The sequence below is a fragment of the Watersipora subatra genome, chromosome 5 (genome assembly GCF_963576615.1).
Source record: "Watersipora subatra chromosome 5, tzWatSuba1.1, whole genome shotgun sequence".
Classification (NCBI taxonomy): domain Eukaryota; kingdom Metazoa; phylum Bryozoa; class Gymnolaemata; order Cheilostomatida; family Watersiporidae; genus Watersipora; species Watersipora subatra.
Genome location: NC_088712.1, coordinates 60,347,617 through 60,373,789, shown reverse-complemented (window position 1 = coordinate 60,373,789; position 26,173 = coordinate 60,347,617). Strand labels below are relative to the sequence as shown.

Sequence of the window (26,173 nt, the reverse complement as noted above, 5' to 3'; positions counted from 1 at the left end):
TGTGAATTTTCTTTCAATTTTTTACACAAATAATGTCCAATAATCTTAAATTAAACATGAATTGTTCACTGCTATCTTGTATTCAGGATACTTTAACAGTTTCCCGTTTATTTAATAATATGCCTGCAAATAGAAGTTCCTTGTTATTTTGTTATTAACAAAATAAAAGATTACTAACTAATGAGTACCTTATGAATTGATCAAAACATGTTGATCTGATATGACAGACTACAATAACAGATGGACGGTTACACACATTTAAATTTAATAAATCCAAAATTGACCTGCGCATATCTAGACCTATTTAAACAATATTTGCTGCAATATAGTAATTAATCGTAATTAAAGGTTAAAACAAAACAATAGAGCATACATTTATTAAAGACCAATAGCTGTTGCAATCCTTTTGGTTTTGATCTTTAGAAGTTAAAAAACTTAACAATAAATAAAATGGAGTTTAGGATCTGATATTATTTACTCTGCTTACATTCATAAAACATACATGGATCGTTTCTCTGACAAAATATTCCAGAAGACTTTTCACGGTAAAGAAAAACTCCAAAAAGAAGTTTTGTTGTACTCGCATGTTAACTGAAACCCTCTGGTTAGATAAGTGGGTCTTATCCATTTTCCATCTCTTTTATCTAACTAAATTTCGGCAACTACTAGTGTTGATAGCACTTTGGAGTCAATAAAAAATACCAGTCTTTGCTGACCTTCTCAAATGCAACCATATCAGCTCCAACTGTTTTTAGTTTGGGTTAGCAAGTGGAATTGTGAAAGCGAGGTCAGCTGCCATATGGAGTTTGCTTATCTTATGCCTTAAAAACCGTTTATGCTAATACTCAATCATAATAATGACTAAATACATGTAATTGCTTAATACTCCCAATAATAATCAATTGAGCCATTAATAAAATTGACACCTCACATATCGCAGGGATAGGTAATTGCCCATCTAGTCAAGCATGAGTCAATTTGTACTATATTTAACATACATGATGCGTAGTAAAACCTACATACATTTGATGATGCAAGGGATATCTATTTACAAACATAAATGTATGTAAATATATAACACAACGGTCAAACATGCAGATAATATCTAGTATATTCAGTTCATAATTAAACAGATAAGATAAAAAAACAGTTTAAGAGCAAACCGAATCAACATGGCATCATGAGAACAGAGAATGGCGAGTGCCTCTAATGTATGTTCCGTGTGAACTGATGAAAGCACTGATCAATTTCCATACATGACTAGAACAATTTGTGGTAAATCAAAATCGTAACAAAAAATAATAATATCAGTGAAGTGACCAAACTAGACAAATTGTATATTTTGATTGTTGCAACCGACTGACAAGACATTTCATGAGTATAGAAACTGCGGTATTTTTTTCGTTGGCAAGACATACGGACTGAAGGACAAGGAGGTTTGACAACACCCACTTTCCACACTATACAATCTAAGTCTGAGTATCACATGCGAGCCAAAGTTAATACAAAGCTAATAAAAACATTTTTCTGTTTTTCCAAACAGAATCACTGCAAAACAAAATGGAAGATTTGAGAAATAAAAAAGATTTACTAGTACGACAAGAAAAGATTGTCTTTTTGATTGTATAAGTGTATCAGACCATCGAAGACTTGGAGTTGACAGCAGGTGCCGCTGCAGGGGACTGCTTAGCCTCCTCCTCATCAAGTTTGCCCTTGTTCACGACCGGATTTTGAGCGTAAAGAAACGTTGCTGCGCTAACGATACCGATAGACACAACCGTGTAAACATCAACAGCGATACCAAATATAAACCAACAGAGCACCGCCGTGAACATGAGCTCAAGAGCACTCGCGAATGTCTTTAATATGGAGTTGAGAGATCGAAGAAAGAGAGACGTGACAATTCCAATAGCGGCGTTGTTGAGCACCACAACCATAACCCCTGGACTCCCAAGCACTTTGGAAAACTCCTGCAATTGATTCACAAAACGCTGAAATCTGCTGACGCTTGGATAAACAGATCAAAGTGATGTTAAGTGACAACAACTTACTAAAAGTGAACTAAACAGAAACAAAAGATGAACTATCATGAATGTATGATATGTCACACCGCCAATTGTATGAAGATTTGTGAAAAGTCGCATTTTTAGTTGATTATTCTTCTCAATATGGATACGGTATCCTTCAGTTCACATGTGGGGATAACATTCTGTCATGAAGGAGACCAATAAAACTACTTAGCTTCATCACAAGCGATGATCTGACATGGTCTGAACATATTGATCATGTTTGCAGCAAGCTTTCGCCAAACATGTTTTACCTAAGGTAGTTCAGATATTTTATAAACAAAAAGATAGCTCCACTGTTTTACTTTCCATGTCTGCATTGTCATCTGATCAATGGTGTTGATATATATATTCCCCCGTCTCACCATATCGACAGCAGTAAAGGATATTCTTCTTACAGAAGTTTACACTGAGACTCGTGTACGACGAATCACGCATTACAGTTTACCCATATTGTTTACCCATCACTTCTACTCATCACATCACAAAATCTTTGTACATATTGCTTTATCTGCATTGGTGTTACAGATTTCAAAATCCTGCATAAACTACACCCATAATAGTTGTATTTATTTCTTCACACATAAAAAACACCGTTTTCTATTTCGTGACACCAACATACTACATGTACATCCACCATCGTGTGTTTCAGTTTACAAACTTGCTGTTACTACTACCTTCAATTCACTATCTTGACTCTTCTACAATACTATTATATTACCAACTTTCAAAACACATTTGTTCAACTCACTCAATAATTCCTGATTTCTGTCTTCTCTTTTTTTTTCATTTTAGTATGTGACGAAAAAGGTAATTTTTTTGATGATTAACATTGCCAATAAAAAGTTATACCACATTAAGTCATACAGTAAAACCTTTAATTGAACACCACCTCTAATTGAAAACCTCCTCTAATTGAACACCTCCCCTAATTGAACACCTCCTCTAATTGAACACCTCCTCTAATTGAACACCACCTCTAATTGAACACCACCTCTAATTGAAAACCTCCTCTAATTGAACACCTCCCCTAATTGAACACCTCCTCTAATTGAACACCTCCTCTAATTGAACACCACCTCTAATTGAACACCACCTCTGATTGAACACCTCCTCTAATTGAACACCTCCTCTAATTGAACACCTCCTCTAATTGAACACCTCCTCTAATTGAACACCATCTCTAATTGAACACCTCCTCTAATTGAACACCACCTCTAATTGAACAATAGAGCACCATGATGTTCAATTAGAGGTTTTACAGCACTTAAAAGTGATAGTAGCAGTGTAAATTAAGCACCGAAATTTTCACAAAGTTGTACAAACCTGTGTAGTAAACACCTTGGCAGGACTTTGGTACAAAAGAAGAAGCAATCCACAGATGATGGAGTCTATGTACATGAATATATTCTGTATCATGACATGTACCTCGGCTCCTGCCAACAAATAATTTTTGCACTTTCAGGTTATATGAAAGACAACCTTAAGATATTTATACGGTATACTGCAACACTCAGTGTAGAAAAGTAAAATCATGTTTTATGTACAGTTATATATCTGTACGGTGTATACCTATAAGTATACATATACTTCTATGTATATATTTCTCAAATAATGTCTGTGGATAGGTCATTCCGACTATAGCTATATCGCATGCTGATTATTTTACCGATGTGACCACGCGTTACGATGCAGCTGTTAAGAAACATTTTTCGTAAGGTTCGATTACTATATCTGGGGTCAAGGCCAATTCGTCTCACGAAAACAATTATATTGTCTCCGTATCGTCATCATATTCAAAGTTTTGATGGATAGCTTCTGGTGGAACAGTAACTTTTTATACACATACACTTCTATGCAAGAATTGTTATTATTAATTAAACATATTCAGGATTTTTATTTTGTTTTGTCAGTTTGTATTAATTGTATCATTACCGAACCATCTTTTATTGTAATCGTAGCAAAACTGACTTAATTTAGCTATTACTTGCTAATTATTTCACAATTACACCTAAACCTTTTTAATAATTGTTTTACTTTTCTTAATTTATTTGACCTGCACAAAACATTTTCGTCATGATATGAAGTTTAAAAATTGTTTGACAAAGTTTGAAAACCTATACAGTTGTTTTTATTTTATCTCTTAATTTATTTCAATTACACAAAACACTTTTTTCATGATAAGTAGTTTGGAAGTTAGAATGGCAAATGTTGTTATATGTTAACCCTTTGGCTGGGGAAACGACCAAAATGTCGTTTATCGGTTGAGTGGGGAAACGACATTTATGTCGCTTTCGGTAGACATTTATAAAGCTATCACCTAGTAATGTTAAACAACGGATATGAAAACTAGTAAGTTTTAAATATAATCAACAAGTTATTAGTCGATGATTTACAATATGAAACAATTATCCGAGAGGCGTTGCTTTGTGCTAAAAGCTAAAGAACTCCTTGGAAAAAGAATAAAAATTGGAAAAACCAGTCAACATCGGCTCGACTTTCAAAAGAGTAAAATAAAAAATTCTTTGATCCTGCGATCGTTAGTGATTTTTCGTCTGATCAGAATAAAAATAATTCAGATGATAGAAGTGATGTAAACTTTTTGGACTTTTAATATACTTGGAATATACGAGAAAAACGATCGTTATGGTAGCTCGCACGGCTATGATATAGCGTTTGACTCTACCGAAAGAAATGCTCCCAAGCATTTCATACAGGGACAATTACACGTGGTTGTATTTTTTTTGTAGTAGTAGATATGAGAATTAATGTTTATGTACAAAAGATTCTGTTCATAAAAATAAATTTAAGATTTGAGCTATTCATGTTCATAAAATACCAATTTTATTGAATTTTGAAAAATAAATTACAAAACTTTCGGGTGGTTTTGCTGGGCTTTAACCAAGCCAAAGGGTTAAATACAAATCCATTTTCTGACCAAAGACCTTTTCATTACCCAGGCAACGCCGGGTAGCAAAGCTAGTCATACTATATACATTACAGCTTTCCCTTTGATTTCAGCTTACATGATTGAACAAATTGCATATAACATCATCTAATAATTATTTTAAAAATATTATTGCCAACTCCTTTAAAGCACATAAATTACAAAATTTTTTATCATATATTTCAATACATCAGAGTCTTGGCTTTCGAATGAGCTATTGTTTGCCATGGTGAGACATTGGTTGGTGTTTACAGGATTTCCCCAGAGCTCTACCACAGAAATGTTTAATAGTATAGGCTCGAAACTTGTGACATCACAATTTTCATATTCGGTGTTGTGTGCTCTTACCACTTACTTAATTGCATACCGCTTTTGTTGATCAACTACGATAATGACGCTAGTGGCAAACGAAGATAGGACAACTCCAGAGAGCCAATGAAGACTGCAAAGGAATCAGTGTCATTAGCTTTCCATGTACAGATTATTTCTATGATAAATAACTCAGATTCCAAGCACCATACTATGTTTTCCCGACGATATTATGCACTTGCCCTCTCTTTTTATTGTGATGTTGAGGGGCACGACTGAGACTAATTAATTTCAAGCATTGAGTGATTTCATGAAAGTGCGATTGACATATAGTCCTAGGACCAGGCAACTGCAGGTCACAATTTAATCGATGGATGTGATTTCATTATCTTTATCAATGACAGTATATTTTTTGAAGCATAATTAATTAACCCAGAACATGTGTTTGTATCGGTCGGGCGTTAGCACGATCCCCGGGCATTGTTGATTATTTAGAATCCCAGTTTATTATTAGCGCTCTCCGGGTTTAACAGCACCGATTGTCACAAAAAAGCGCAGCCTCAATAGCAGCGGAAGGGATCGACTACCTAAGGCTAAATAATAATTATGACATCACATTGTGGGAACCGCAACCAAGTGTTTTTTTCCTGCAGGACATACTTTTGACACCCTGTTTTTCATAGTTCTGTTATTCTTTTGTGTATTGAATATAGGCTCATTCGAAAGCCAAGACTCTGATTAATTGAACTATATAACAAAAAAATTATATAATTTATGTGCTTTAAGCAATATTCTACATAATACTGTTCTCTTTCTCTCAACAGAGAAAGATATTTTAAATTCTGAATGTCAAGCCATCTATTTGATTTGATTGCCAAGTTCTGCCCTTTTTATGACTTATCTATGGCATTAAGATGGTAAACATTTCTGTTTGAAATGAAACTATTGCCGTTAAAGCCTTAAAAACAATGCTAGCAAATGTATGTTAGTCATGACCAAATAAAAAACTGACTCATAAGATGACGAACAACTATAGAGCTGTTGACCAAGAAGTCAAAGTACAATGTTACACAAAGTTAGGTACGCTCATACCAGTGTCCTTGAGCAGAAACTCATTGTATACTCCAGCAAAACAGGAAGCAAACACTTGTACCATGATTAGCAGCAAGTGTACATTCAGCATTCTACAAGATACAGATGAGAATGGCTATGGTACAAAAGTACAAAAAAGACTTTCTGAGTATGGCCACTATGGCAGCCCTGTGAGTGGAGAAACACTATAGAAACTGCATAATAAACCGGTTGCACCGACAAGAGCCATAAAATCCTGCTATTAATAGTAGGTGGTGCAAACTGAGAATGACAATGTACAAGTAAACCTCCAGAAATGACAATCGACTTTCTTTGAATAAAACCTTGTAAAACTAAACAGAGAACTTGAAATGAGAAAGTACCGTTGCGGCCAGCTACATTCCTAGCTTGTTACCCACTAGAAAGAATTAAAATATCTCAAACTACATTTTGTATATAATTTCTTTTCAAAAGTTTTATTCAAAAAATTTAAAACATTTATTTTTATAATTAATTAATTTATTATTATTAAACTTTATAAAAAACTAAAAAGTTTTATAAAATGAAAGGTTTTTCTCTGTTCACTATAAACCTACAATTTGTTATTATTGCCAGCAATTGTCCTTTTAAAAATGCAGCTAAATCATCAGCCATCTTCTCATTTATTCTCAGTTCCCAATTATGAATGTTGGATATGTAAAACTGAGTATATATCAGAAGAGGGATGATTTATTTGCATTACCAAAATGACAAGTACTGGCATTAATAACAAATTCTAGGTTTGTATTTTACAGAAAAAATGTTGGATGTATTACGGCAGATTAATCTTAAGAAGAATTTCAAAATAGGTGTAAATCTCAAAAACCTCCTGCACGCTTGATGAGTTTCAACAAAGCAAGGAATGCAATAAGTACCAAGGTCAACACCCTTCCAATATCTGCGGCATGTTAGACTCGCTATTCATAGTTAAAGTGCGTATTGAAGTTAAAGTGCGTTTTTAAGTTCAAGTGCGTATTGAAGTTAAAGTTTGTAGTGAAATTTATAGAATTACACAGATGATTTCTTTTGTTCCAGATTTCAATCAAGATTTTATAATAAGCCGTATGCTCTATCTTCATATGAAGTAAACATCTGTTTTGACAAGCCACTAGAGCAAATGGGCTCTATACAAGTAATAGTAGTAGTAGTATGGCTGTCAATGGGCTCTATACAAGTAGTAGTAATAGTAGTATGGCTGTCAATGGGCTCTATACAAGTAGTAGTAGTAGTAGTATGGCTGTCAATCGGCTCTATACAAGTAGTAGTAGTAGTAGTATGGCTGTCAATGGGCTCTATACAAGTAGTAGTAGTAGTAGTAGTATGGCTGTCAATCGGCTCTATACAAGTAGTAGTAGTAGTAGTAGTATGGCTGTCAATCGGCTCTATACAAGTAGTAGTAGTAGTAGTATGGCTGTCAATGGGCTCTATACAAGTAGTAGTAGTAGTAGTAGTATGGCTGTCAATCGGCTCTATACAAGTAGTAGTAGTAGTAGTATGACTGTCAATGGGCTCTATACAAGTAATAGTAGTAGTAGTATGGCTGTCAATGGGCTCTATACAAGTAGTAGTAGTAGTAGTATGGCTGTCAATCGGCTCTATACAAGTAGTAGTAGTAGTAGTATGGCTGTCAATGGGCTCTATACAAGTAGTAGTAGTAGTATGGCTGTCAATCGGCTCTATACAAGTAGTAGTAGTAGTAGTATGGCTGTCAATGGGGTCTATACAAGTAGTAGTAGTAGTAGTATGGCTGTCAATGGGCTCTATACAAGTAGTAGTAGTAGTAGTAGTATGGCTGTCAATGGGCTCTATACAAGTAGTAGTAGTAGTATGGCTGTCAATCGGCTCTATACAAGTAGTAGTAGTAGTAGTAGTAGTATGACTGTCAATGGGCTCTATACAAGTAGTAGTAGTAGTAGTATGGCTGTCAATCGGCTCTATACAAGTAGTAGTAGTAGTAGTATGACTGTCAATGGGCTCTATACAAGTAGTAGTAGTAGTAGTAGTAGTAGTATGGCTGTCAATCGGCTCTATACAAGTAGTAGTAGTAGTAGTATGACTGTCAATGGGCTCTATACAAGTAGTAGTAGTAGTAGTAGTATGGCTGTCAATCGGCTCTATACAAGTAGTAGTAGTAGTAGTAGTATGGCTGTCAATCGGCTCTATACAAGTAGTAGTAGTAGTAGTATGGCTGTCAATGGGCTCTATACAAGTAGTAGTAGTAGTAGTAGTATGGCTGTCAATCGGCTCTATACAAGTAGTAGTAGTAGTAGTATGACTGTCAATGGGCTCTATACAAGTAATAGTAGTAGTAGTATGGCTGTCAATGGGCTCTATACAAGTAGTAGTAGTAGTAGTATGGCTGTCAATCGGCTCTATACAAGTAGTAGTAGTATGGCTGTCAATGGGCTCTATACAAGTAGTAGTAGTAGTATGGCTGTCAATCGGCTCTATACAAGTAGTAGTAGTAGTAGTATGGCTGTCAATGGGGTCTATACAAGTAGTAGTAGTAGTAGTATGGCTGTCAATGGGCTCTATACAAGTAGTAGTAGTAGTAGTAGTATGGCTGTCAATGGGCTCTATACAAGTAGTAGTAGTAGTATGGCTGTCAATCGGCTCTATACAAGTAGTAGTAGTAGTAGTATGACTGTCAATGGGCTCTATACAAGTAGTAGTAGTAGTAGTATGGCTGTCAATCGGCTCTATACAAGTAGTAGTAGTAGTAGTATGACTGTCAATGGGCTCTATACAAGTAGTAGTAGTAGTAGTAGTAGTAGTATGGCTGTCAATCGGCTCTATACAAGTAGTAGTAGTAGTAGTATGACTGTCAATGGGCTCTATACAAGTAGTAGTAGTAGTAGTAGTAGTATGGCTGTCAATGGGCTCTATACAAGTAGTAGTAGTAGTAGTAGTAGTATGGCTGTCAATGGGCTCTATACAAGTAGTAATAGTAGTATGGCTGTCAATGGGCTCTATACAAGTAGTAGTAATAGTAGTATGGCTGTCAATGGGCTCTATACAAGTAGTAGTAGTAGTAGTATGGCTGTCAATCGAAATTGACACTTGTAAGGTTTAAAGAGAGTTACTGTACCAAATACAGTTGAAATTTGGTTTCTTATCACCTCAACTAAGTCAGCCTTACCTCAGCTGTTAGCTCAAAGTAAGATCTTTGCTGAACTAAGGCTCAGCCTTCACACTTACAACAAAAGTTTGAACAAGATGTAACTTTACACCCAACGTAATTCTGACATACAAAATTTGAAGTTTCTTGAAGCACAGCAGTTTAAAAGATGAAAGTGAAACGGATAGAAAACTGGAGAATAAAACATTAAAAATAAAACCATAACAAAATAATTTTTACACTAAGTTATTTTACACTAGTATATCTCTATCACCATCTCTACTTCTGAACCTATACATTGCCTATCTTACACTTCTGTTTGTGTCGCTAACAATGAAAACATCTTTTATCAATTCTGACATGACCCATCTAGATTTTTCTCATATAAGTTAGCCGTTTACATTTAGTTTTTTACATATTCAGCTGTGCAGCGAATAACAATATATTTTTATAAAAATATTTGCCACAACTTGAGGAAGTTGTAAAATATGGAGCAAATCTCATAACGAATTACCTCCATATGTACAAGTTTTACATTATTTTTAATGATTTGGAAGTCAATGGATCGCACGCGAATGAGGTGTTACGATATAGCTTACTGTGAAAAAAAGCCATTGGACGAGGCAGATGATAGTGATGCAGTAACAGCCTGTTGAGTATGGCCAACCTCCTTGAGAATACACCCCAATGTGAGAATAACCAGTGACATCCATTGCATATGTGACAGCTTCTTCTTGAACAATAACTACATAATACAAATCCTACATATCAGTGTCTTTATTTTTATTTTAATATTAATTTTGTTGTCAAAATAGTGGAATTCGAAAAAGTTTGAAGGCTATACAGATCTGTTACCAAACTGCTAGCATACCACCAGGTTTTCATACACTTTCTACTCATATCTCAAAAATCTATGACACAGAAGCTTGGTGAAAAATAAAACATGGCAATTAAAATGAGACAAGTTTTTGATTAAAGATACAGAAGCAAGCAGCTAGAAAAGTTTGACTGGAGAGCAAACCTGAAAGATGATGCCGGTGACAACGACCCTGAATTGAAGTAGAAGGAAATATGTGGTGGGATCAAAGTGTTTCAGATTGACAAAGCCGAGATTGTTGTACGCGCAGTAGAGACCAGCAGGCACAAAGTAGAAAAGACATACTACAACAAAAGAAGCTCGATTGCCTAACATATCAAGAGAACACGCATCTGTGACTGTGAGGTTTACTCGCTTTATTGCCCATGTTTGCTAGAAGTCGTAGTGTCTCATCAAAATAGACTGAGGTGATACACAGGAGCTGATAAAACTTGCCTGCAGTCAACTATTTTCATACTAAGTGGGTTTAATATGACGTTCTTTGCAGATTTGCTATGAAGGCTATATTCCTTTCATAAGGTTCATAATTACTTTCATACATACATGTACTACTATTAAACTTCATCAACAAGCTCAATACAGTGAACGAGCTCTTTATTTGTACTTATTTGACCAACTCTTCCCGCCTGTCAGGATTGTAACAATTGTGTTTCTTCCTTCAGAAACTTCCTTAATTACTTTCATGAGAAAGGTGGCTTGCCGTCTACTATGAAATACCATACCACAGTATATATGTTACATTTGTTACATGCACCACAAGTTTATGTAATCTGACAGACATCAACTCACCTCTGTAATGTTTGACAATTTCTGGCAATAGTTGAGACAGCCCAGCACTGAAACAGGAAATACCCCACACCAACAATAACTAACTCCTCTAAAAAACGGGCAAGATCACCAAAAAACATGGCAACGATCAACAATTGATGTAAAAGTCGCAAGATACAGGAAAGTGCATACACTGGCAATGAGAAAAAATACAACTCACTCCTTGATGTACAAAATCACTGCAGCTGTAATCTTAACCCACTCTGTTATAAAGACAGCAATAGTGGGGTTATAATTATACCCTCCTCCTTCCTTATTGGTAGCCTTAACAAGGATGCCTAAAAACAACAGCTAGCCTAAGGAGCTCACAGAAATTGGGGTCTGCGATAAACCATCATAGTGTAGTTAGCTCATGGTATTATAAACATACATTTATTTGTGAATTCTTAACATTGCGCAAAGACATGTGAACTTAGTCAAATAGACCCTTCACCCTATAACATTAGAGCAGAAACGTCAACTCACAGCATTACAAACAGACATATCAAATATGTCAACTAATGACGTTATAAACAGACATGTCAACTGATGGTTTATAAACAGACATGTCAACTAATAACCTTATTAACAGACATGTCAATTGATGGTTTATAAACAGACATGTCAACTAATAACCTTATTAACAGACATGTCAATTGATGGTTTATAAACAGACATGTCAACTAATAACCTTATTAATAGACATGTCAACTACTATATGTTAAAACACAGACATATCAACTAATAGTTTATAAACAAACATGTCAACTTATGACTTTATAAACAGACATGTCAACTGATGAATGAAGCTTACTTCAAATAACCATTTAAACAAAGTAACTATTAGCAGTGTATATATTAGGGTAATACTATTGTGTGTGATGTTAGCAACTGTAAGCAATGTGCAAATATCTAGTTTTTTCACCGAATGATCATCAGTTCCTGTGATGCCATATAAGGTACATGCACCTGTAACAACTGGAATAAGTCAAATATCACCTGCTCAGTTGTGGTGTGAAATGATGCAAAAATGCTAAGAAATTATTCTTCAGCCTTAGAATAGATCAATAACTATTCACAACATTAGTAACGAAAAAGGATTGTTTCATTGTTCAAACAAAGAACTTTTCTAACACCTTCTAGAATGAGTTGTGGTAGAAAACAGAGGTTAAGCAGTATGTAGATAGCAATCGCCAAAGCTATTCATTTGTGCCGCTCTCCATTTATATAAGCATATTTAGTAACATGAAACAAATGTTCTCGGCTAAGTATTCACCACATGACTGATGGCAAGACTTACACATGAACTTGCATACAATCTTTTTTAAATTTTATCGGAAAGTATCAGTATTTTTTATCATTTGTTATTGTTTTTGATGTTTGAGGTGATCTGACAGTCAGGATGCTTCAAGATTAAAATCGATAAAACTTGATCGCGATTAAAATGCTCAGATGAAGCGAAGGAGCGATTATAATGCCTCTAGTTACAAAGAGACCGACAGAATAGAGACACATAACCATGCAACCTAAATGGAATAGCTGATATCAACTACTGCAATGATAACAACTAGCGGTGTCATTTCGCATATATTTTTCTTCCGAGCGCTTTAATCACGATCACGTTTTGTTAATTTTAATCTTAAAACATCCTGGTAGTCAGATCACCTCAAACATAAAAAACAATCACAAGTGATAGAAAAATACGGATACTTTCTGAATAAAAATCTACAAAAATTTTGTGTAAGTTTATCTTTAATATTTATTTGTACGGAGAGCATTTAGCAGAAGTTTAGGAAAGTTTTGTTAAAACATTTATTCGATTGAAGAATATAAAAATTATAATATAAACTCTATTATAAACTATTATAATATAAATGGTTAAAATCATTTTAACCGTGATTAAGTGTTTTCAATTTTAATCTTGAAACATCCTGTTAGTCAGACATCCTCAAACATCAAAAACAATTGAAAATGATAGAAAAATACTTGAGGTTTTTGATGAAATTCACTAGAATTTTGTGTTAGTTCATCTTTAACATTTTAGTTGAAACCTGATACACTTACAGCAACTTGAATATAAGTAACGGAAAAAAAATTAAGTTTAAGTAATACATATTTATAAAAGAAGAAATCACACACGTACCTTGATTAATAAATAGTGCCATGTACAATATAAATATCACAAAACTAAACCTTGTTGGAAAGAGATCCTTTGATAAGCAGCCACAAGTGGACTCGGCATCCGAACCACCCATAACCTGAGACAAATAATATATTTGGCGTTCATAAAACCATAATGGTCAACAACAACTATGGTTGTGAAAGTTATAAGACCAATTAACCTAGCTAATTCTAGTTGGGTTGGGGAACAGTTAAGGAACATAAACATGTCTACACTGGGTAAATAACAAATTTAGCTGAGAAAGTTCTACAAAAATTGTAGTTAATTTAGGACGTATTGTTAAGAAGACAAAACAGATTCCTAGAAATTTTGAGCGCAATAGAAATGAAGCGGGCAGACTGCGTAACACACAGAGAGTCATTATAACTGTTACATACAGTTATGATGTTATAATTTTTGTTATACAGAGAACTGTTATATTAATCTAGCCATACCACTACAGGCTCACCTACAGAAATTCAAACAATGCTGAAAATTTAATAAAAATAAAATCGAAAAAATATTTGGGGTATGATTATATCGTGGGGAATTTTCAACACATAAAGAGTGCTCAGTGATAGTAAATACTCATGATTTACATTGAGGAATAAGTTTGGACTCAAAGTGATCCACAATTTTTTATGCTAAAATACTTGAGCTACGGTGAATTACATTTGGATTACTTAGTTTTTAGCATATACAGTCTTTGGGCAAAAGAAAATGTGGGAAGTATAAATAGCCCTTACCAAGAATTGTAGAAATAGCTTATCCATGCATGAAGGAGTTATATAACAGGTTTTAAAATGTTAGTAACAACTTGTTAGTAATAAAATAAGGCTATAAGCTTGGAATTTCAGCTAACAATATCAGAAATCTAACTGCCTTATATTTCCAGGTAATGGATGGTTATAATCCCTAATCAAAGTGACATAGTGAAATGGGTTAATAAAAATATCTCAATTACAGAAGTATTATAAGTCATCCCAAGTTTACTTTAGCTCAAAACAAGGATAACTTTCAATCATTTAGTTTAACAGAGTTTATCCAATTTCTAATGTTATTCAGCTGTCACTCTCTACACCCCTCATCATTTTATAAGTGAAGATTGAAATACTTTCATTTTTAAAATAATATTTAATCATAAAATAAATGTCTAAGATATTTTTTAAACATAACTAACCCCAGTTCCTCTGGCATGCTCAAGATCTGTTGATTTTAGGTTTCGTTTAATGCCTTGTGCACATTAGATATGTACAAGTATCTCAACACATGACTAAGCACAACTGGGACATTGCATGGTCAAACTGAACAGAACATATTAAAATAAACTCTGACAAGCTGGTTGACAGGTTATTCATGAAATCTGTTAGTATCAAATGTTTTAAGGATAAATTTGATAAAAATAAGCGAACAAACACTTTTTCATAAGTTATAAAGACAGTCTTTATATTATGCAGAATAAAATCTATTTATTACTTGTTTTTTTTTGTAAGTTAAAATTCATGCACTGCATATTCCAAGTTAGATTAAAGCTAGCATAACGATTTGTTTGGCATATACTTCTAGAAAAACGCAAGTTAGGTTTTAATGTGAAGAGGCTATTTTAGCTGATTCTTTGAAAAGTTATTCTTTGGTGCATCCGTCTTTTCTAACATTAAAATAATTATGATCTTTTTAATATTCTCTACAGTAATACTTCAACTTACGAGTGCCCCAACGTACAAGAAACTTGAGATACGAGCCAGCTTTTAAACAAGTTTTAGCACTAACATATGAGCCATGTTTGAGATACAAGCATGTGAGTCAGTTGCCAAGTACGTCGGAGGCACCATGAGAACAGCATCACTGTATTGTTTAACTGTTCAGGTTATACTTTTGTACCGTGTTTTTTGTGCGTGATTTTCAGTGCAGAGTTATGCGAATTAAAAGTACTGTGCATAGACCGAAAATTTGCCAGCAAAATGAAAGATAATGCAAAGAAAAAGCGAATGATAACAATTGATATTAAACAAAAAATTATTGAAAAATATGCGAAATGTGTATGCGTGATTGAGCTAGCTCAGCAATATGACAGAAATGCATCCACAATTATCAAACAGAAGGATTATATTCAGGGCATTTAGTTTGCAAAAGGACTAACCATAGTTTCTAAACGGCGCAGCGATCTTCACGACCGCTGATAGATAGACTGCTCAGGCTTTGGATAAAAGACAAACAACTGGCCGGTGACAGTGTAACTGAAACGATGCTATGTGAAAAGGCCGGTGCTATCTATCAAGAATATAAAAAATAGACATTCGGACAAGTTGGCTAGTGGTCGTGCATTAACCCTTTGTGACGACATCTGTGTTCGTCCTAATCGCATCAAGTTGAAAGGGCGACAAAGGCAAAGGTCCTTAGATAGGTTTCTCTTAAAACGGCCGGCTGGACATGAGAGCGAAACAAAGGAAAAATTAGCTAACCAGCGAGAAACTAATGAACGCCGAAGAAATTTTAATTACGTAAACAATTAGTTAGAAATTAAAGTTTGCTTTTAGGTTTGCTTTTAAGTTTGTCTGTTAAGACTTTGGTAAAATCCAAATTTATCAAAGTCAACTGTTGTAATGAAGGATAACTTATCTCTCTCTTCCTGGCAAATGTTACCGTTAGCTGCTATTGTATGTATTTAATTTTACATTTTAATTAATCACATTTCCTTGCATTATTTTTTATTTGTTGCTTTTTAAAAGCTTGTGGTAAGTTAGGACAATAACCAACATGTTCTTTCTGTTACAATATCTTGTTTTGAGTGTTTTATTTGCACTTTTTAGAGTATGGAAACCAATCAATATATATTTAATTGTTCTATACATAAATAAATTGCACCAACATGCGAGTAAATTGACATACGAGCTCAGTCTCGGAACGCATTAAGCTCGTAAGTCGAAGTATGACTGTATAACAAATACTGCAAGATTTTCAATAATAATCTATCAAAGCAAACAACAACCTCGACTCGGACTGCTTGAAAGGGCAATATTGGAGAGTCTGAGGTTGTTGGAACCAATGGTATACAGCCCCCCAAGGATAGCCGACGGCTCTCATATAGGCGGGGTTTAATGATGGAGCTCTGTTGGAATGAACCCGAACACGGCACCCGAACAAACAAATATGCCAAATAAAGCCCCCTGTAAATTTACAATTATTATGAACTGTAGTGGTTATTTTACTTTATCTGTTGAATTCATTTTGTTGTCAAATAAATATAGTATTCCAATATTGTCACCATTATGATCAGTCAGTTGCCATTCGCAAGAATTCGTGATATTAATAGTCACAATCGTAAAATAGCCCAAATTTGGTTTTGTATTTAGATTTTGAGTATAAAAACTGCACTGCACAGCTTTGCCTGCTGCCCCATCTTATTGGCTAGATGAAACAATGTGAGAACGATGAAAGGCTTTGTCATTTTCTATTAGGGGTGGCAACATATTAATCAAAAACTAGGGAAAAAAGGCCGTTGTTCAGGTAATTTCGGGTAAATTATATTCAACTTTAAGCATATACTACGACCTTTACCAATTTTAAAATTACTAAAAGTAGGTAATTTGAAATGTTTTATTTTGCATGGATCTATTATTTTGGTTAGGTATCACCCCTCCATTGTAGAAATTCAAGGTTTGCTATAATGAACCGCGGGTCTACTGACTGAACAAGCTAATGAAACGATAAAAGCGAGTCATGTTTTCCAAAACCTAACAAGGCAACGCGATCGCCCCGCGAGAGTTGTGCTTGTTCCGAAACCCAGGCTAGCACAATCCTAACTGAGCTCCATCATTAAACCCCGCCCATATGATAGCCGTCGGCTATCCTTGGGGGCTGTATATCATTGTTGGAACAGAGATATCATACAAATGAATTATCCAAAATAGATTGGGCATATAATATTACCGTACCCTATAAATGCATAACAGTTGTAATTTAATCTGAACACTGCAAATTAGTTCCCTAAGTGATGGAGCGAATAAAGTAATGCTAAATCGCTGAGGTTTAACTCGAGTGTGTACTCTTTTAATCTTCTTTTTTAGTACGCATTAGAACAGAATAAGTGGTATGCCTAGCCAATCCTTAGTCAGCTTGCAACAAGTATCGTGCCTCAAAGTGTCTAACCAATGATATACCAGCCCCCAATGGGGGGGGGGCTGTATATCATTGGTCTAACTTGCAATATATATATTTGAATACTGTTCAAAACTGATAAAAGTAATAACTTTTTTGTCTTGTTTCACCCTTGTCCAAGAAATCCATTTGATAGCTTTGTAGGTATATAGACAACAATATTGACTAATAAAACACTGGAAACTTCAAGAAGTAACGTCACTTCAAGGTCATGGTGCCTCCCTCAAACTCCACTGTTTGTTACACAACGCAATTGTGCAATCCCAACACATACTTCAGTAAGTGCTTAATCTTGGCAGTGTGTACCCCAACTCTGACAATTTTTAGAAAAATTAATGATTGTAAGTAAAATTATTGCAGAAACTTGCTTCCTATTACAAAACAGCTAAACTTAATTTTGGAACTATGACAAATGAGATATCTCTATCGTTTGTTAAACGTTCCAAAGCTGATTTACAAGCATACCCAAAGTAGTAAACGTAGGCACAAAGCTAAGTAATACCATGGGCGTATTAAAACGAATAGATGTACGCACTTTGTGCTGACAGCGTAGTAAAGATTAACAAGAAATAAATGGAATCGTTAGCGATTGTGGAAAACCGTAAATAGGTTTGATTAGATGTCGTACAAGTCCGTTCGTAGCCTAACGTTTATTATTCAGTTGCGGGTATTACGTGCGTTGCGAAAAGCGGCAGCGTTTAGCAACCCTCGTGGTACTTTATCCGCGTATCCAGATGTTAAAACACTAGCTGGCCACTCCTGTAAACCGTAAATAGTTATATGAACAATTATTTCCGAGCAGCAGCACGATACAAGTACATACTTTCATACACGATTTTAATGAAAAACAAGATTGCTTCGCACCACCTCCAACGCTTGTGAGCATGATTTTGCTTTGATTAATAATATGAAATCCTTCGTGTTACGAACTGAATGGTCAAGCCCAACATATTTTTATTGCAGCAAAAATACATTTTAACAAACAATTTAATGGTTGGTTTAGAAGAAGCTCATGTGGGCTCGATGGATGCCTGAGGCCATGGGAGTTCACGGAAGCTACATGTCATGATTGTCTACGGGCAAGCAGTTTGCCTGTTTTGGCGAGACGTCCGGATACTTACTGGGTACTGGTTCCTCGAACCCGTCGGCGACCGAGATCGATCCTATCATACAACAGTTACCTGTATCTCGTTAAAAAACAACTAAAGAGCGTAGGCTTTGTGTTTACCCATTGTCGCGGGACTTTCCCTACTGCCTGAAACTCAAGCAATTATAGTTGCGACGGGGCCCCTGCAATATTTCGCGCTTATATAAAGCTTACGCTCATTACTAAGCTATGAAATCTAATGGTATCGATCGGGCCGGATTGATGTAGGAACTAGCTCACAATTCCGCCATCAGGCGTCTGTTAAATGACATTGCACGTATTTTACCTTTTGTCACTTAAACGCATATATAAGTGGATAACTGATAAATAATTTTGCTAATGTTTAGAAAATGAGCATAGTTCGATTTGATTGTTGTAGATTGAAAGCTCGAACATGTACTGAGCAAATGCATTGCTTTTACAATCTTTTTACCGGCGCATATTCAAGTTTAAGTTTGTAGTCGATTTATAGAATTACACAAATGATTTTGGTTGTTCCTGATTTCAATAAAGATTCTGTAATAAGCCGTATGCTCTATCTTCATATGAAGTTGAAATCTGCTCTGACTAGCCACATGCAAATGGGCTCTATGCAAGTAGGCTTATTAGGAATAATGGTCTCTTGTGCCCAACTGTAGTTGCTACTAATCGATCAGCTAGTTGATTGTCGCAGTTGTTTGTTAAAAAATACACCACAACCAAAGAACAGGCAGGTAATAAACAAACACAGCAAAATATTGTAAACACTTGTGTGTGAATTCAAGTGTCAACTACAGTGGATGTAGTTGCGATGTTTTTGTGGATTAATGCTCTATTACGGGTTTCCCTCATTTTTTCTTGTGTCTTTTATGATGTGTGTTTTTAGCTTGTCATCGTGGTCTTCAGAAGCATCGACACATCTATGTGTCGGTGTCTTGCTATCATTTGTGTAGCGAGAACCCTGTGAATGACAGGCTACTTACTTCATAAATCGGGCTACATTATGTTCTCTGCAGAACCTTGTGATAATATTACCAACACGTATGGAAAAAGTTATGAATGGTCGATGTATAAATAGCATATGCTTTTATAGCCTGCTAGGATCCATTTCGGCTGACCTTGCCCTCACCGTTTCCTTTGTTAGAGCTGAAAAACTCGGACTGGTATAGGCCTAGTCAGTCCTTCCTTGGCTCTCTCTATGACCATCATCTGTCAGCAAGGCTGTTCGGTATGTCGAGGTAGCCATGAATCAATGGTAGGTCACTGACTGGCAGCATACTGCAGAATTGCTGGTCAATGACTAATATTTTCTACTTGGAAAGAGCTCACCTGATAAATTCATCATGGCTCTTGACTTTGCTTTTGAGAACAAACAAGGTGAAATGGCATTTAATATATATAGCAGGAGGTTGTTGTGACAAAATATGAGATAAAGGATAATTGACCAATCAGATCGTTACATGAAATAAACATTAGTCAGTTGGTGTCCACTGAGGCATAATGCATATTTTCTAAACACGGTACACATCAATACAAACAAGACGATTCTGAGATACATATACAATGGTTATGAGTATTCAAACATGTACACTTGTTGATGTAAAAGATTGTGAAAGATGTCCTTATATGACTGCGCAAATGTTATTGTAGTGATGCGGCAGGTTTAGAATTTATGGTTCTTTATTCCTTGTACAAGCATTAAAACAAGCCAAAACATGACCATCATTTCTTCAACAAAATTCACAACGGAAAACATTATCATAACCAAAGTTTTTAACAACCAAAGACAAGATAACTCTATAATAGCATGCCCCCAAAAGAGGAAGCAATTCTAAGTATAAATTTCTTCTACATTGCTCTTTCCAAGCTTTGGCAGATGAGACACCAGTCTTTCTTCATGTTGCTTAGCAGCTTGCAAACTGGTCTAAAAAGATTAACTGCAAGAATCAGAGCTTCTGTTTAAACAAGATTTCCTGCTGCAAGTTAGCTGGATTGCTCAACAATTACATCCTTCTTCATCAGAGCTGAGCAATGTTACTAAAGAAATTTGTCGAAGTTAGAGATGACGGTATATGATCTTGGCACAACCTTTGATTTGACAGTATTTTAGAAGTCTAGTTCGTGAATTTATATATACTGAATCTCTTGGTTGCAACTTTCCTAAATCTCAGCTGCGATGTCTACTGTCATAGTCTGGTTTCCTTTGCTTCTTTTTTCTTCTTCATTAGCAACAGAATCAGTATTATATGAAATATTTTTTCATTCACCTCAGCAACCGAGTCAGCCCTACCACAGCCTTTGGCCATTTGCTCTAAGCAGGATCTTTTCTGTACCTTTGCTACTCTGTTGTATCTTCCGCGAATGCCATCGACTACCTATAAGAAGAATCCTTTTCCAAGCCGGGCTGCTTAGAAATCGGCAAGTTTAGAGTAAACGTCAACTTTCTTGGCCTAAAAAATAGATGTAGGCTTGTGTTGGTTACAGAGGCAAAACATGTAGCGAAAAGTTTTACTAACAATTTTTCACCTTAGCTCATAGATATAGTAAAACCTAGATATGCGAATAATCAAAATAAATGAGGCCTATAAATAGCATGATGCAACGTTGTGGTGATATGTAGAGGGAATCAGCTGATCTATGAATTCCTATTGACTTAACACTAAATCTTGCACAATTATTCATAATTTGTGCATTTGAGACTGCATATTTTATTGACTAGAAATTCCCCTGTCATACAGCCCATGACCAAAGTGATAATGGGAAAAAGAAAGGGTACTGCTGGTTGTTGAAAAAGCAGTTACAACAGGTCAGAATTCTACAAAAGTAGAATTCTTTAGTTAGATGTTGTAGACTTCGCCTAGAACATCTACTAAAGAATTCTTTGAATCAGATGAGTTGTTGTTATTATTTTGAGTAGCGTGTTGTTGAACATTAGCATTTGATGTTGATGGTTGCTGTGAGGACCTTCTATTTATCCTCCTCCGTAATAATTGGGAGACTCATGGACGGCCACTGCGATGACGCGGTGTTATGGGAGGTTGTATGTCCATGGTAGTTGTCAAGTTGTTTTGAAATGAAATTCGAAAGGTCAATTATGCAAAACAAAATGTATAAAAATCAGACCTAATCTACTACTATCTCAAACCTATGTTTTACAACAATAAAATAAATATTAATTCAAGCTGTAGGCCTAACCTACTGTACGTAATTTAACTAACAACAGCAATAATGAAATATGTTTATTATATCTCTGAAATGCAATATTAAAAGTAAAATGGCAAGCTGCCGTGTAATATACACAGTTTGAAAGTTGTGTTGGAAAGTTGAAAGTTGGTTGTGTTGAATGTAGAATGGTTTTGACAGCGATATTTAACAGAAAGCAAGCATTAGCATTAACGCATCTGGAAGTTTTCTGCAAACTGGAACAAAATAAAGAAATATTCTTGTCACAAAGTGGCATTGTAGTTCGGCCCTAGCTTGTAGATAAGATGTAAAGAAATCTGGCTAATGTTCCAGATAATTTAATGAAACCTTCGGTAATTGGACAGAAAACATGAGCTGATAACTTTTTACCACGTTTTCGTACCTGTAAATTGGTCTACGCCTCAAACGGTCTACGTTAATTACAGAAACCTTCGACAATCGAACAATTCCATAGACTGGTGAAATGTGCACGTTTTTCTCGTGAAATTTGGACGACTTAAAGGTTATACTATCTGTCGCACGGCCTTATTGGAGTTCCGTTGGCTGGTCTTAATTTTGATTAAAAAAGGCTTCTCAAGTTTCTATTTCGATTTTAGGCCAATTAATCTGTCTATTTATGTATCATCCGATAAGATGGATTAGTTTTAGGATTTTGCGGTAACCTTTCAAAGACTTGGTAACATATTTAAATAGGTTTATATGTGTTTTGTATCATTATTATACTTGAACGACTCTACAAAAAATGGTTAGATTTGTTGAAGAGATTTCGGTACAAGGGTTTGGTCAAGGCCGTTAGCGGATAATTTTTTGGGAGTTGTGTGCACATGTGCATTTATCATAAATCTCCCAAACAATAGTTTTGCTCGTGTTTGGTCGTGGGAAAATATATAAAACTTACATAATGACTTGGATGACAAAGGTAAGCATCTTACAGACATGGTAATAAATAATACCAATGATTTAGAAGCTTCTATATCATTGATGATACAAAACGTGACCAAACAGAAATTAAACTAATAACAAACTAATGAATCAAATGAGATTTAGATACAGTTAAGATGAACCACTGATACCAGTTAAGATAAACATCTGGTCTGAACCAGTTAAGATAAACACCCATTAGAAATGACTGTGAATAACTAAACTAGATAGTTTTTGTCTAAGATTGGTTGAACTAGATTCCTGCTTTGAAGTGGCATAGTGTATTCTGATTTTAATATAGCAATTTACTATAGTTTTGAGTAGATTGTTGGCATGCACTGTGCATGTAAAACCTTGATTGAGGTTATGTAGTAAGACATATATTATTGTCTGTGATGTTACTTGTTTAAAAACTCTGTGTGATACCATAGCCTTCCATGTGTGAAGGTAGGCACTTTTCTGCAGCAATACATATTTGCCCTAACAATAGGGTCACCAATCCTCCTCTCTTTTCAACTGAGATTAGGGTGATGTCATCCCTACTTATCTTTCCCACTACTTCTACATCGGTCAAGAACTTGATACAGTCATCACATTTGATTTTAAAACAAGTTCTCATCACCGAACTCCTCATCTTCACCGCCCTCAGCTTTTGTCTCTTCTTTCTTCTTCTTTTTAGCCAGAGAGTGTAGCAGGAGTTGACTAGTTTTTTTCAGCCCTGCTTACATCCAGATCAATACAGTTAGCATTGGGACTTGGTGTGATATCCGCTTTTATGAGCATTGCTTGAAGTGCAGATCTAAAGCACTGCATATCCGGGTTATAGCGACCCTTAGATCGTATCGTGGAAAACAGAGTCTCAATGCGATCCTGGTTGATCTTAAAGGTTAGGAAGTAGTTGATGTAAGGGTAGTTGCTGAAAGGATATTGAGCAAGGTCATGTGCAGATTTGGCTGCTGACTCAAAACCAATGAGGAGGGTTTTCTTCTTATTTTTCGCTAGCAGCTTCAGCAGCAGCAGCAGGTGTCTTTATATGGCATAGATAGCTTATGATATTGTTGAGAACTTGTTTTGAGTTGAAGTTCTGTCTTGTTATGGGCAATTCAGGATATACCTGGGGTGTTGTAGTCTCCTCTGATGACATTTCACTAAGAATCTTGTCTTATTGTTACGTTCATGACTTAAAAACTAGTATGACAAGCGTGCTTTTACTACTAAACTCATTGCTCAATTCAAGGCTCTGATGCTGTGATGCACATCACTGCGACGTAACGTCGTAAAACCAACAGCCAATTATATGCCTCACTTTTGCACCATTGTAATGGTAGCTATTCGCCAATCTAGGGTTTACTATATCTATGCTCTAGCTCCATACTTTTAACTTTTAGGCTGGTAACACGATTCAATGTTATCAATTTGTCTCAGCTAGAGACATTCAAACAAAGTCGTATAGATTTTTTAGTTGGTCCTATTCAGTGGTTGATTTTTATTTTCTATAAGTATTTTCACTTTAACTTACGAAACTCTAGTGTTTCGATAATTTCCAGATGTCAAATGCTAGAATTTGGATTATATATCAAAACAACTACCTATTAAAATCTTTAGTCATATGTTGAAAAGTCATCAGTAAAAGGTATAATCAATAGTGGTTTGACGGTATGTGTTGTTTTTCTTGATTCACGTTGTCATGCCATCCGGTCAATCTTATATTTTTGCTGATCCTTGACAATGTTTCTTGATTTCTTTCAGATTTACCATTTAAAAAAAATCTAAACTAACCTTTTAATAGATGTCTCACTTAATGAACTATTCTTTAAGTTAATGTTGACAACACGTTACTACGAGTTTGTTGTAAAATGCTTAATAAAAACATTCTCAATAAAAAATAATACAAAAAATAAATATAAAATATAAAAAACATCTGAACTCATTATTAAATATATATCTCTCTTGACTGCCCGTAATGAACTGTTTTTTAAGCTAATGTTGACAACATTTTCCCACGGGTTTGTTGTTAAACGCTTAATAAAAATATTCTTTTATAATTTGTTATAGATGTCTGAAGAGGAAGACGATATTTTGGACCTTAATGAACCCGTTAGCACAAATGATGATATGGAAGTTAGTATCACCTTTGATGAATTGTTAGATGACTCAGAAACATCAGGTAATACTAATAAGTGCACTGCTGTGGCTGCCAATGTTGCTAGTGTTAAAGCTGTTTGTACTATTACTCTAATAGTATTACTACTACTACTTCTATAACTCTACTACTATTACTCTACTAGTATGACAGAAACTACAGTCATTCATACTTGCTGTGACCAAGAAGCTAAAGTACCAAATTAAAAAATTATTTTCCGTCAAGTGAGTAAAATCTTGCTGAGAAGTCCACTAGATTGGCCTACGAATGAAAGCTCCATGGTAATATTACACAATTCTAGTAGATTTTTGGTTTTTGAAAAACCTTAAAAGGTTTTTAAGTGTTAACTTTTCATGTATGGTAATTGGTCACGAACTTCGAAATCTCACTTTATTATAATAGGCACTCGTTATTGCAGTCGGCATGTGCTGGCATGTGCTTGTCTAGCTGTTTCTATGGTTAGTTTATTATCAGAGGATCCTAATTAGACAACATCTCTAGATCATCATTTTACTGTCTTCCTTTCTAGGCTACAAACTGCTCTTCCTATCTAAGTTTGTATAAGCATTTTACGTTCTTCTTCTACATGCTTCTTATAGAGACAGACTTGCCTGCTTCTATTAAGCGTAAACAGGAAGATGATACTGAAGCCAGCAGTGCAAAAGAGCCAAAATTGGAAACTCAAATCTTTCTGCCAGGTCTGCAATCTATAAATGTTTCTCAAATTTTGTGTATCTGTCTGTGTGTGTATGTCCAGCTATAGCTATTAAATCTTGGTATTAAATTTACCCATTACGACGGATTCGAACTCGAGGAGATTGCAACCGCAAGGTTTAACTCCACGTGCTCTACCATTGAGCTATACAAGGCGTATTGATCAATGACACTATCATATACAGTATAGCGCATGCACACACTAAATTATGTATTATTTGAGCATTGTGCCCATGCGTTACGATGCTCCTGCTATAAAATATTTCTTGCTTACCTCTAGGAAACTTGATGTTTTTTCACTATTTTTTCATTAGGGCAAATTTTTTCTGCCACACGATATCGACAATAATTTCTTTTGAAATTAAAATTTGACGATTTTTGTACTGATTATATACGTTATTAGGAGATAAACGTTGCTCGCCATGCCATAGCGAGTTCAGCGTTATCTGTTATGGTAACAGCGGATTCGCAAACGGATAAATGATAAAAATTTTTAGTTACAAGTTTAAAGT

At 35.2% G+C, this 26,173-nt stretch overlaps 3 protein-coding genes across 4 annotated transcripts in view; 2 read left to right on the top strand and 1 right to left on the bottom strand.

Annotated features, from left to right (window-relative positions):
- Positions 1–967: 967 nt before the first annotated feature.
- On the bottom strand, positions 968–13,487 carry LOC137396439 (UDP-galactose transporter senju-like). Of its 2 annotated transcripts, none has more exons than XM_068082722.1 (8): positions 13,378–13,487; positions 11,416–11,533; positions 11,217–11,263; positions 10,572–10,711; positions 10,150–10,295; positions 6,415–6,506; positions 3,393–3,502; positions 968–1,970 (listed from the first exon to the last, which is right to left on the bottom strand). In XM_068082722.1, exons 1-8 carry the CDS (start codon positions 13,397–13,399, stop codon positions 1,635–1,637), a joined length of 1,011 nt encoding a protein of 336 aa, XP_067938823.1. In that variant the 5' UTR covers positions 13,400–13,487; the 3' UTR covers positions 968–1,634. The 2 variants fall into 2 exon arrangements, with proteins under 2 accessions (XP_067938823.1, XP_067938822.1); XM_068082721.1 differs by having other exon boundaries at positions 13,428–13,487.
- LOC137396676 (uncharacterized) lies at positions 8,134–9,489 on the top strand. The gene has a single exon (XM_068082992.1). It carries the CDS (start codon positions 8,134–8,136, stop codon positions 9,487–9,489), a length of 1,356 nt encoding a protein of 451 aa, XP_067939093.1.
- A 9,297-nt stretch (positions 13,488–22,784) lies between the features above and the next one.
- Positions 22,785–26,173, top strand: part of LOC137397545 (ATP-dependent RNA helicase DHX58-like) — a 35,508-nt gene continuing 32,119 nt past the window's right edge. The window contains exons 1-3 of the mRNA XM_068083838.1: positions 22,785–22,802; positions 24,860–24,971; positions 25,547–25,645. Coding sequence (XP_067939939.1) covers positions 22,785–22,802; positions 24,860–24,971; positions 25,547–25,645 — 229 coding nt within the window. The remainder of the gene's footprint in view (positions 22,803–24,859; positions 24,972–25,546; positions 25,646–26,173) is intronic.

What these genes read in the sequence shown, in the direction of transcription:
- LOC137396676 (XM_068082992.1), top strand. Translation starts at nt 8,134, where the DNA reads ATGGCTGTCAATGGGGTCTATACAAGTAGTAGTAGTAGTAGTATGGCT.
- LOC137396439 (XM_068082721.1), bottom strand. Translation starts at nt 13,476, where the DNA reads ATGCCGAGTCCACTTGTGGCTGCTTATCAAAGGATCTCTTTCCAACAA. An exon ending in GTGATTTTGTACATCAAGGA is followed by an intron (nt 11,264 to 11,415) that starts GTGAGTTGTATT and finishes TTCCTGTTTCAG; the next exon opens with TGCTGGGCTGTCTCAACTAT. An exon ending in TCACCGGCATCATCTTTCAG is followed by an intron (nt 10,296 to 10,571) that starts GTTTGCTCTCCA and finishes TGTATTATGTAG; the next exon opens with TTATTGTTCAAGAAGAAGCT.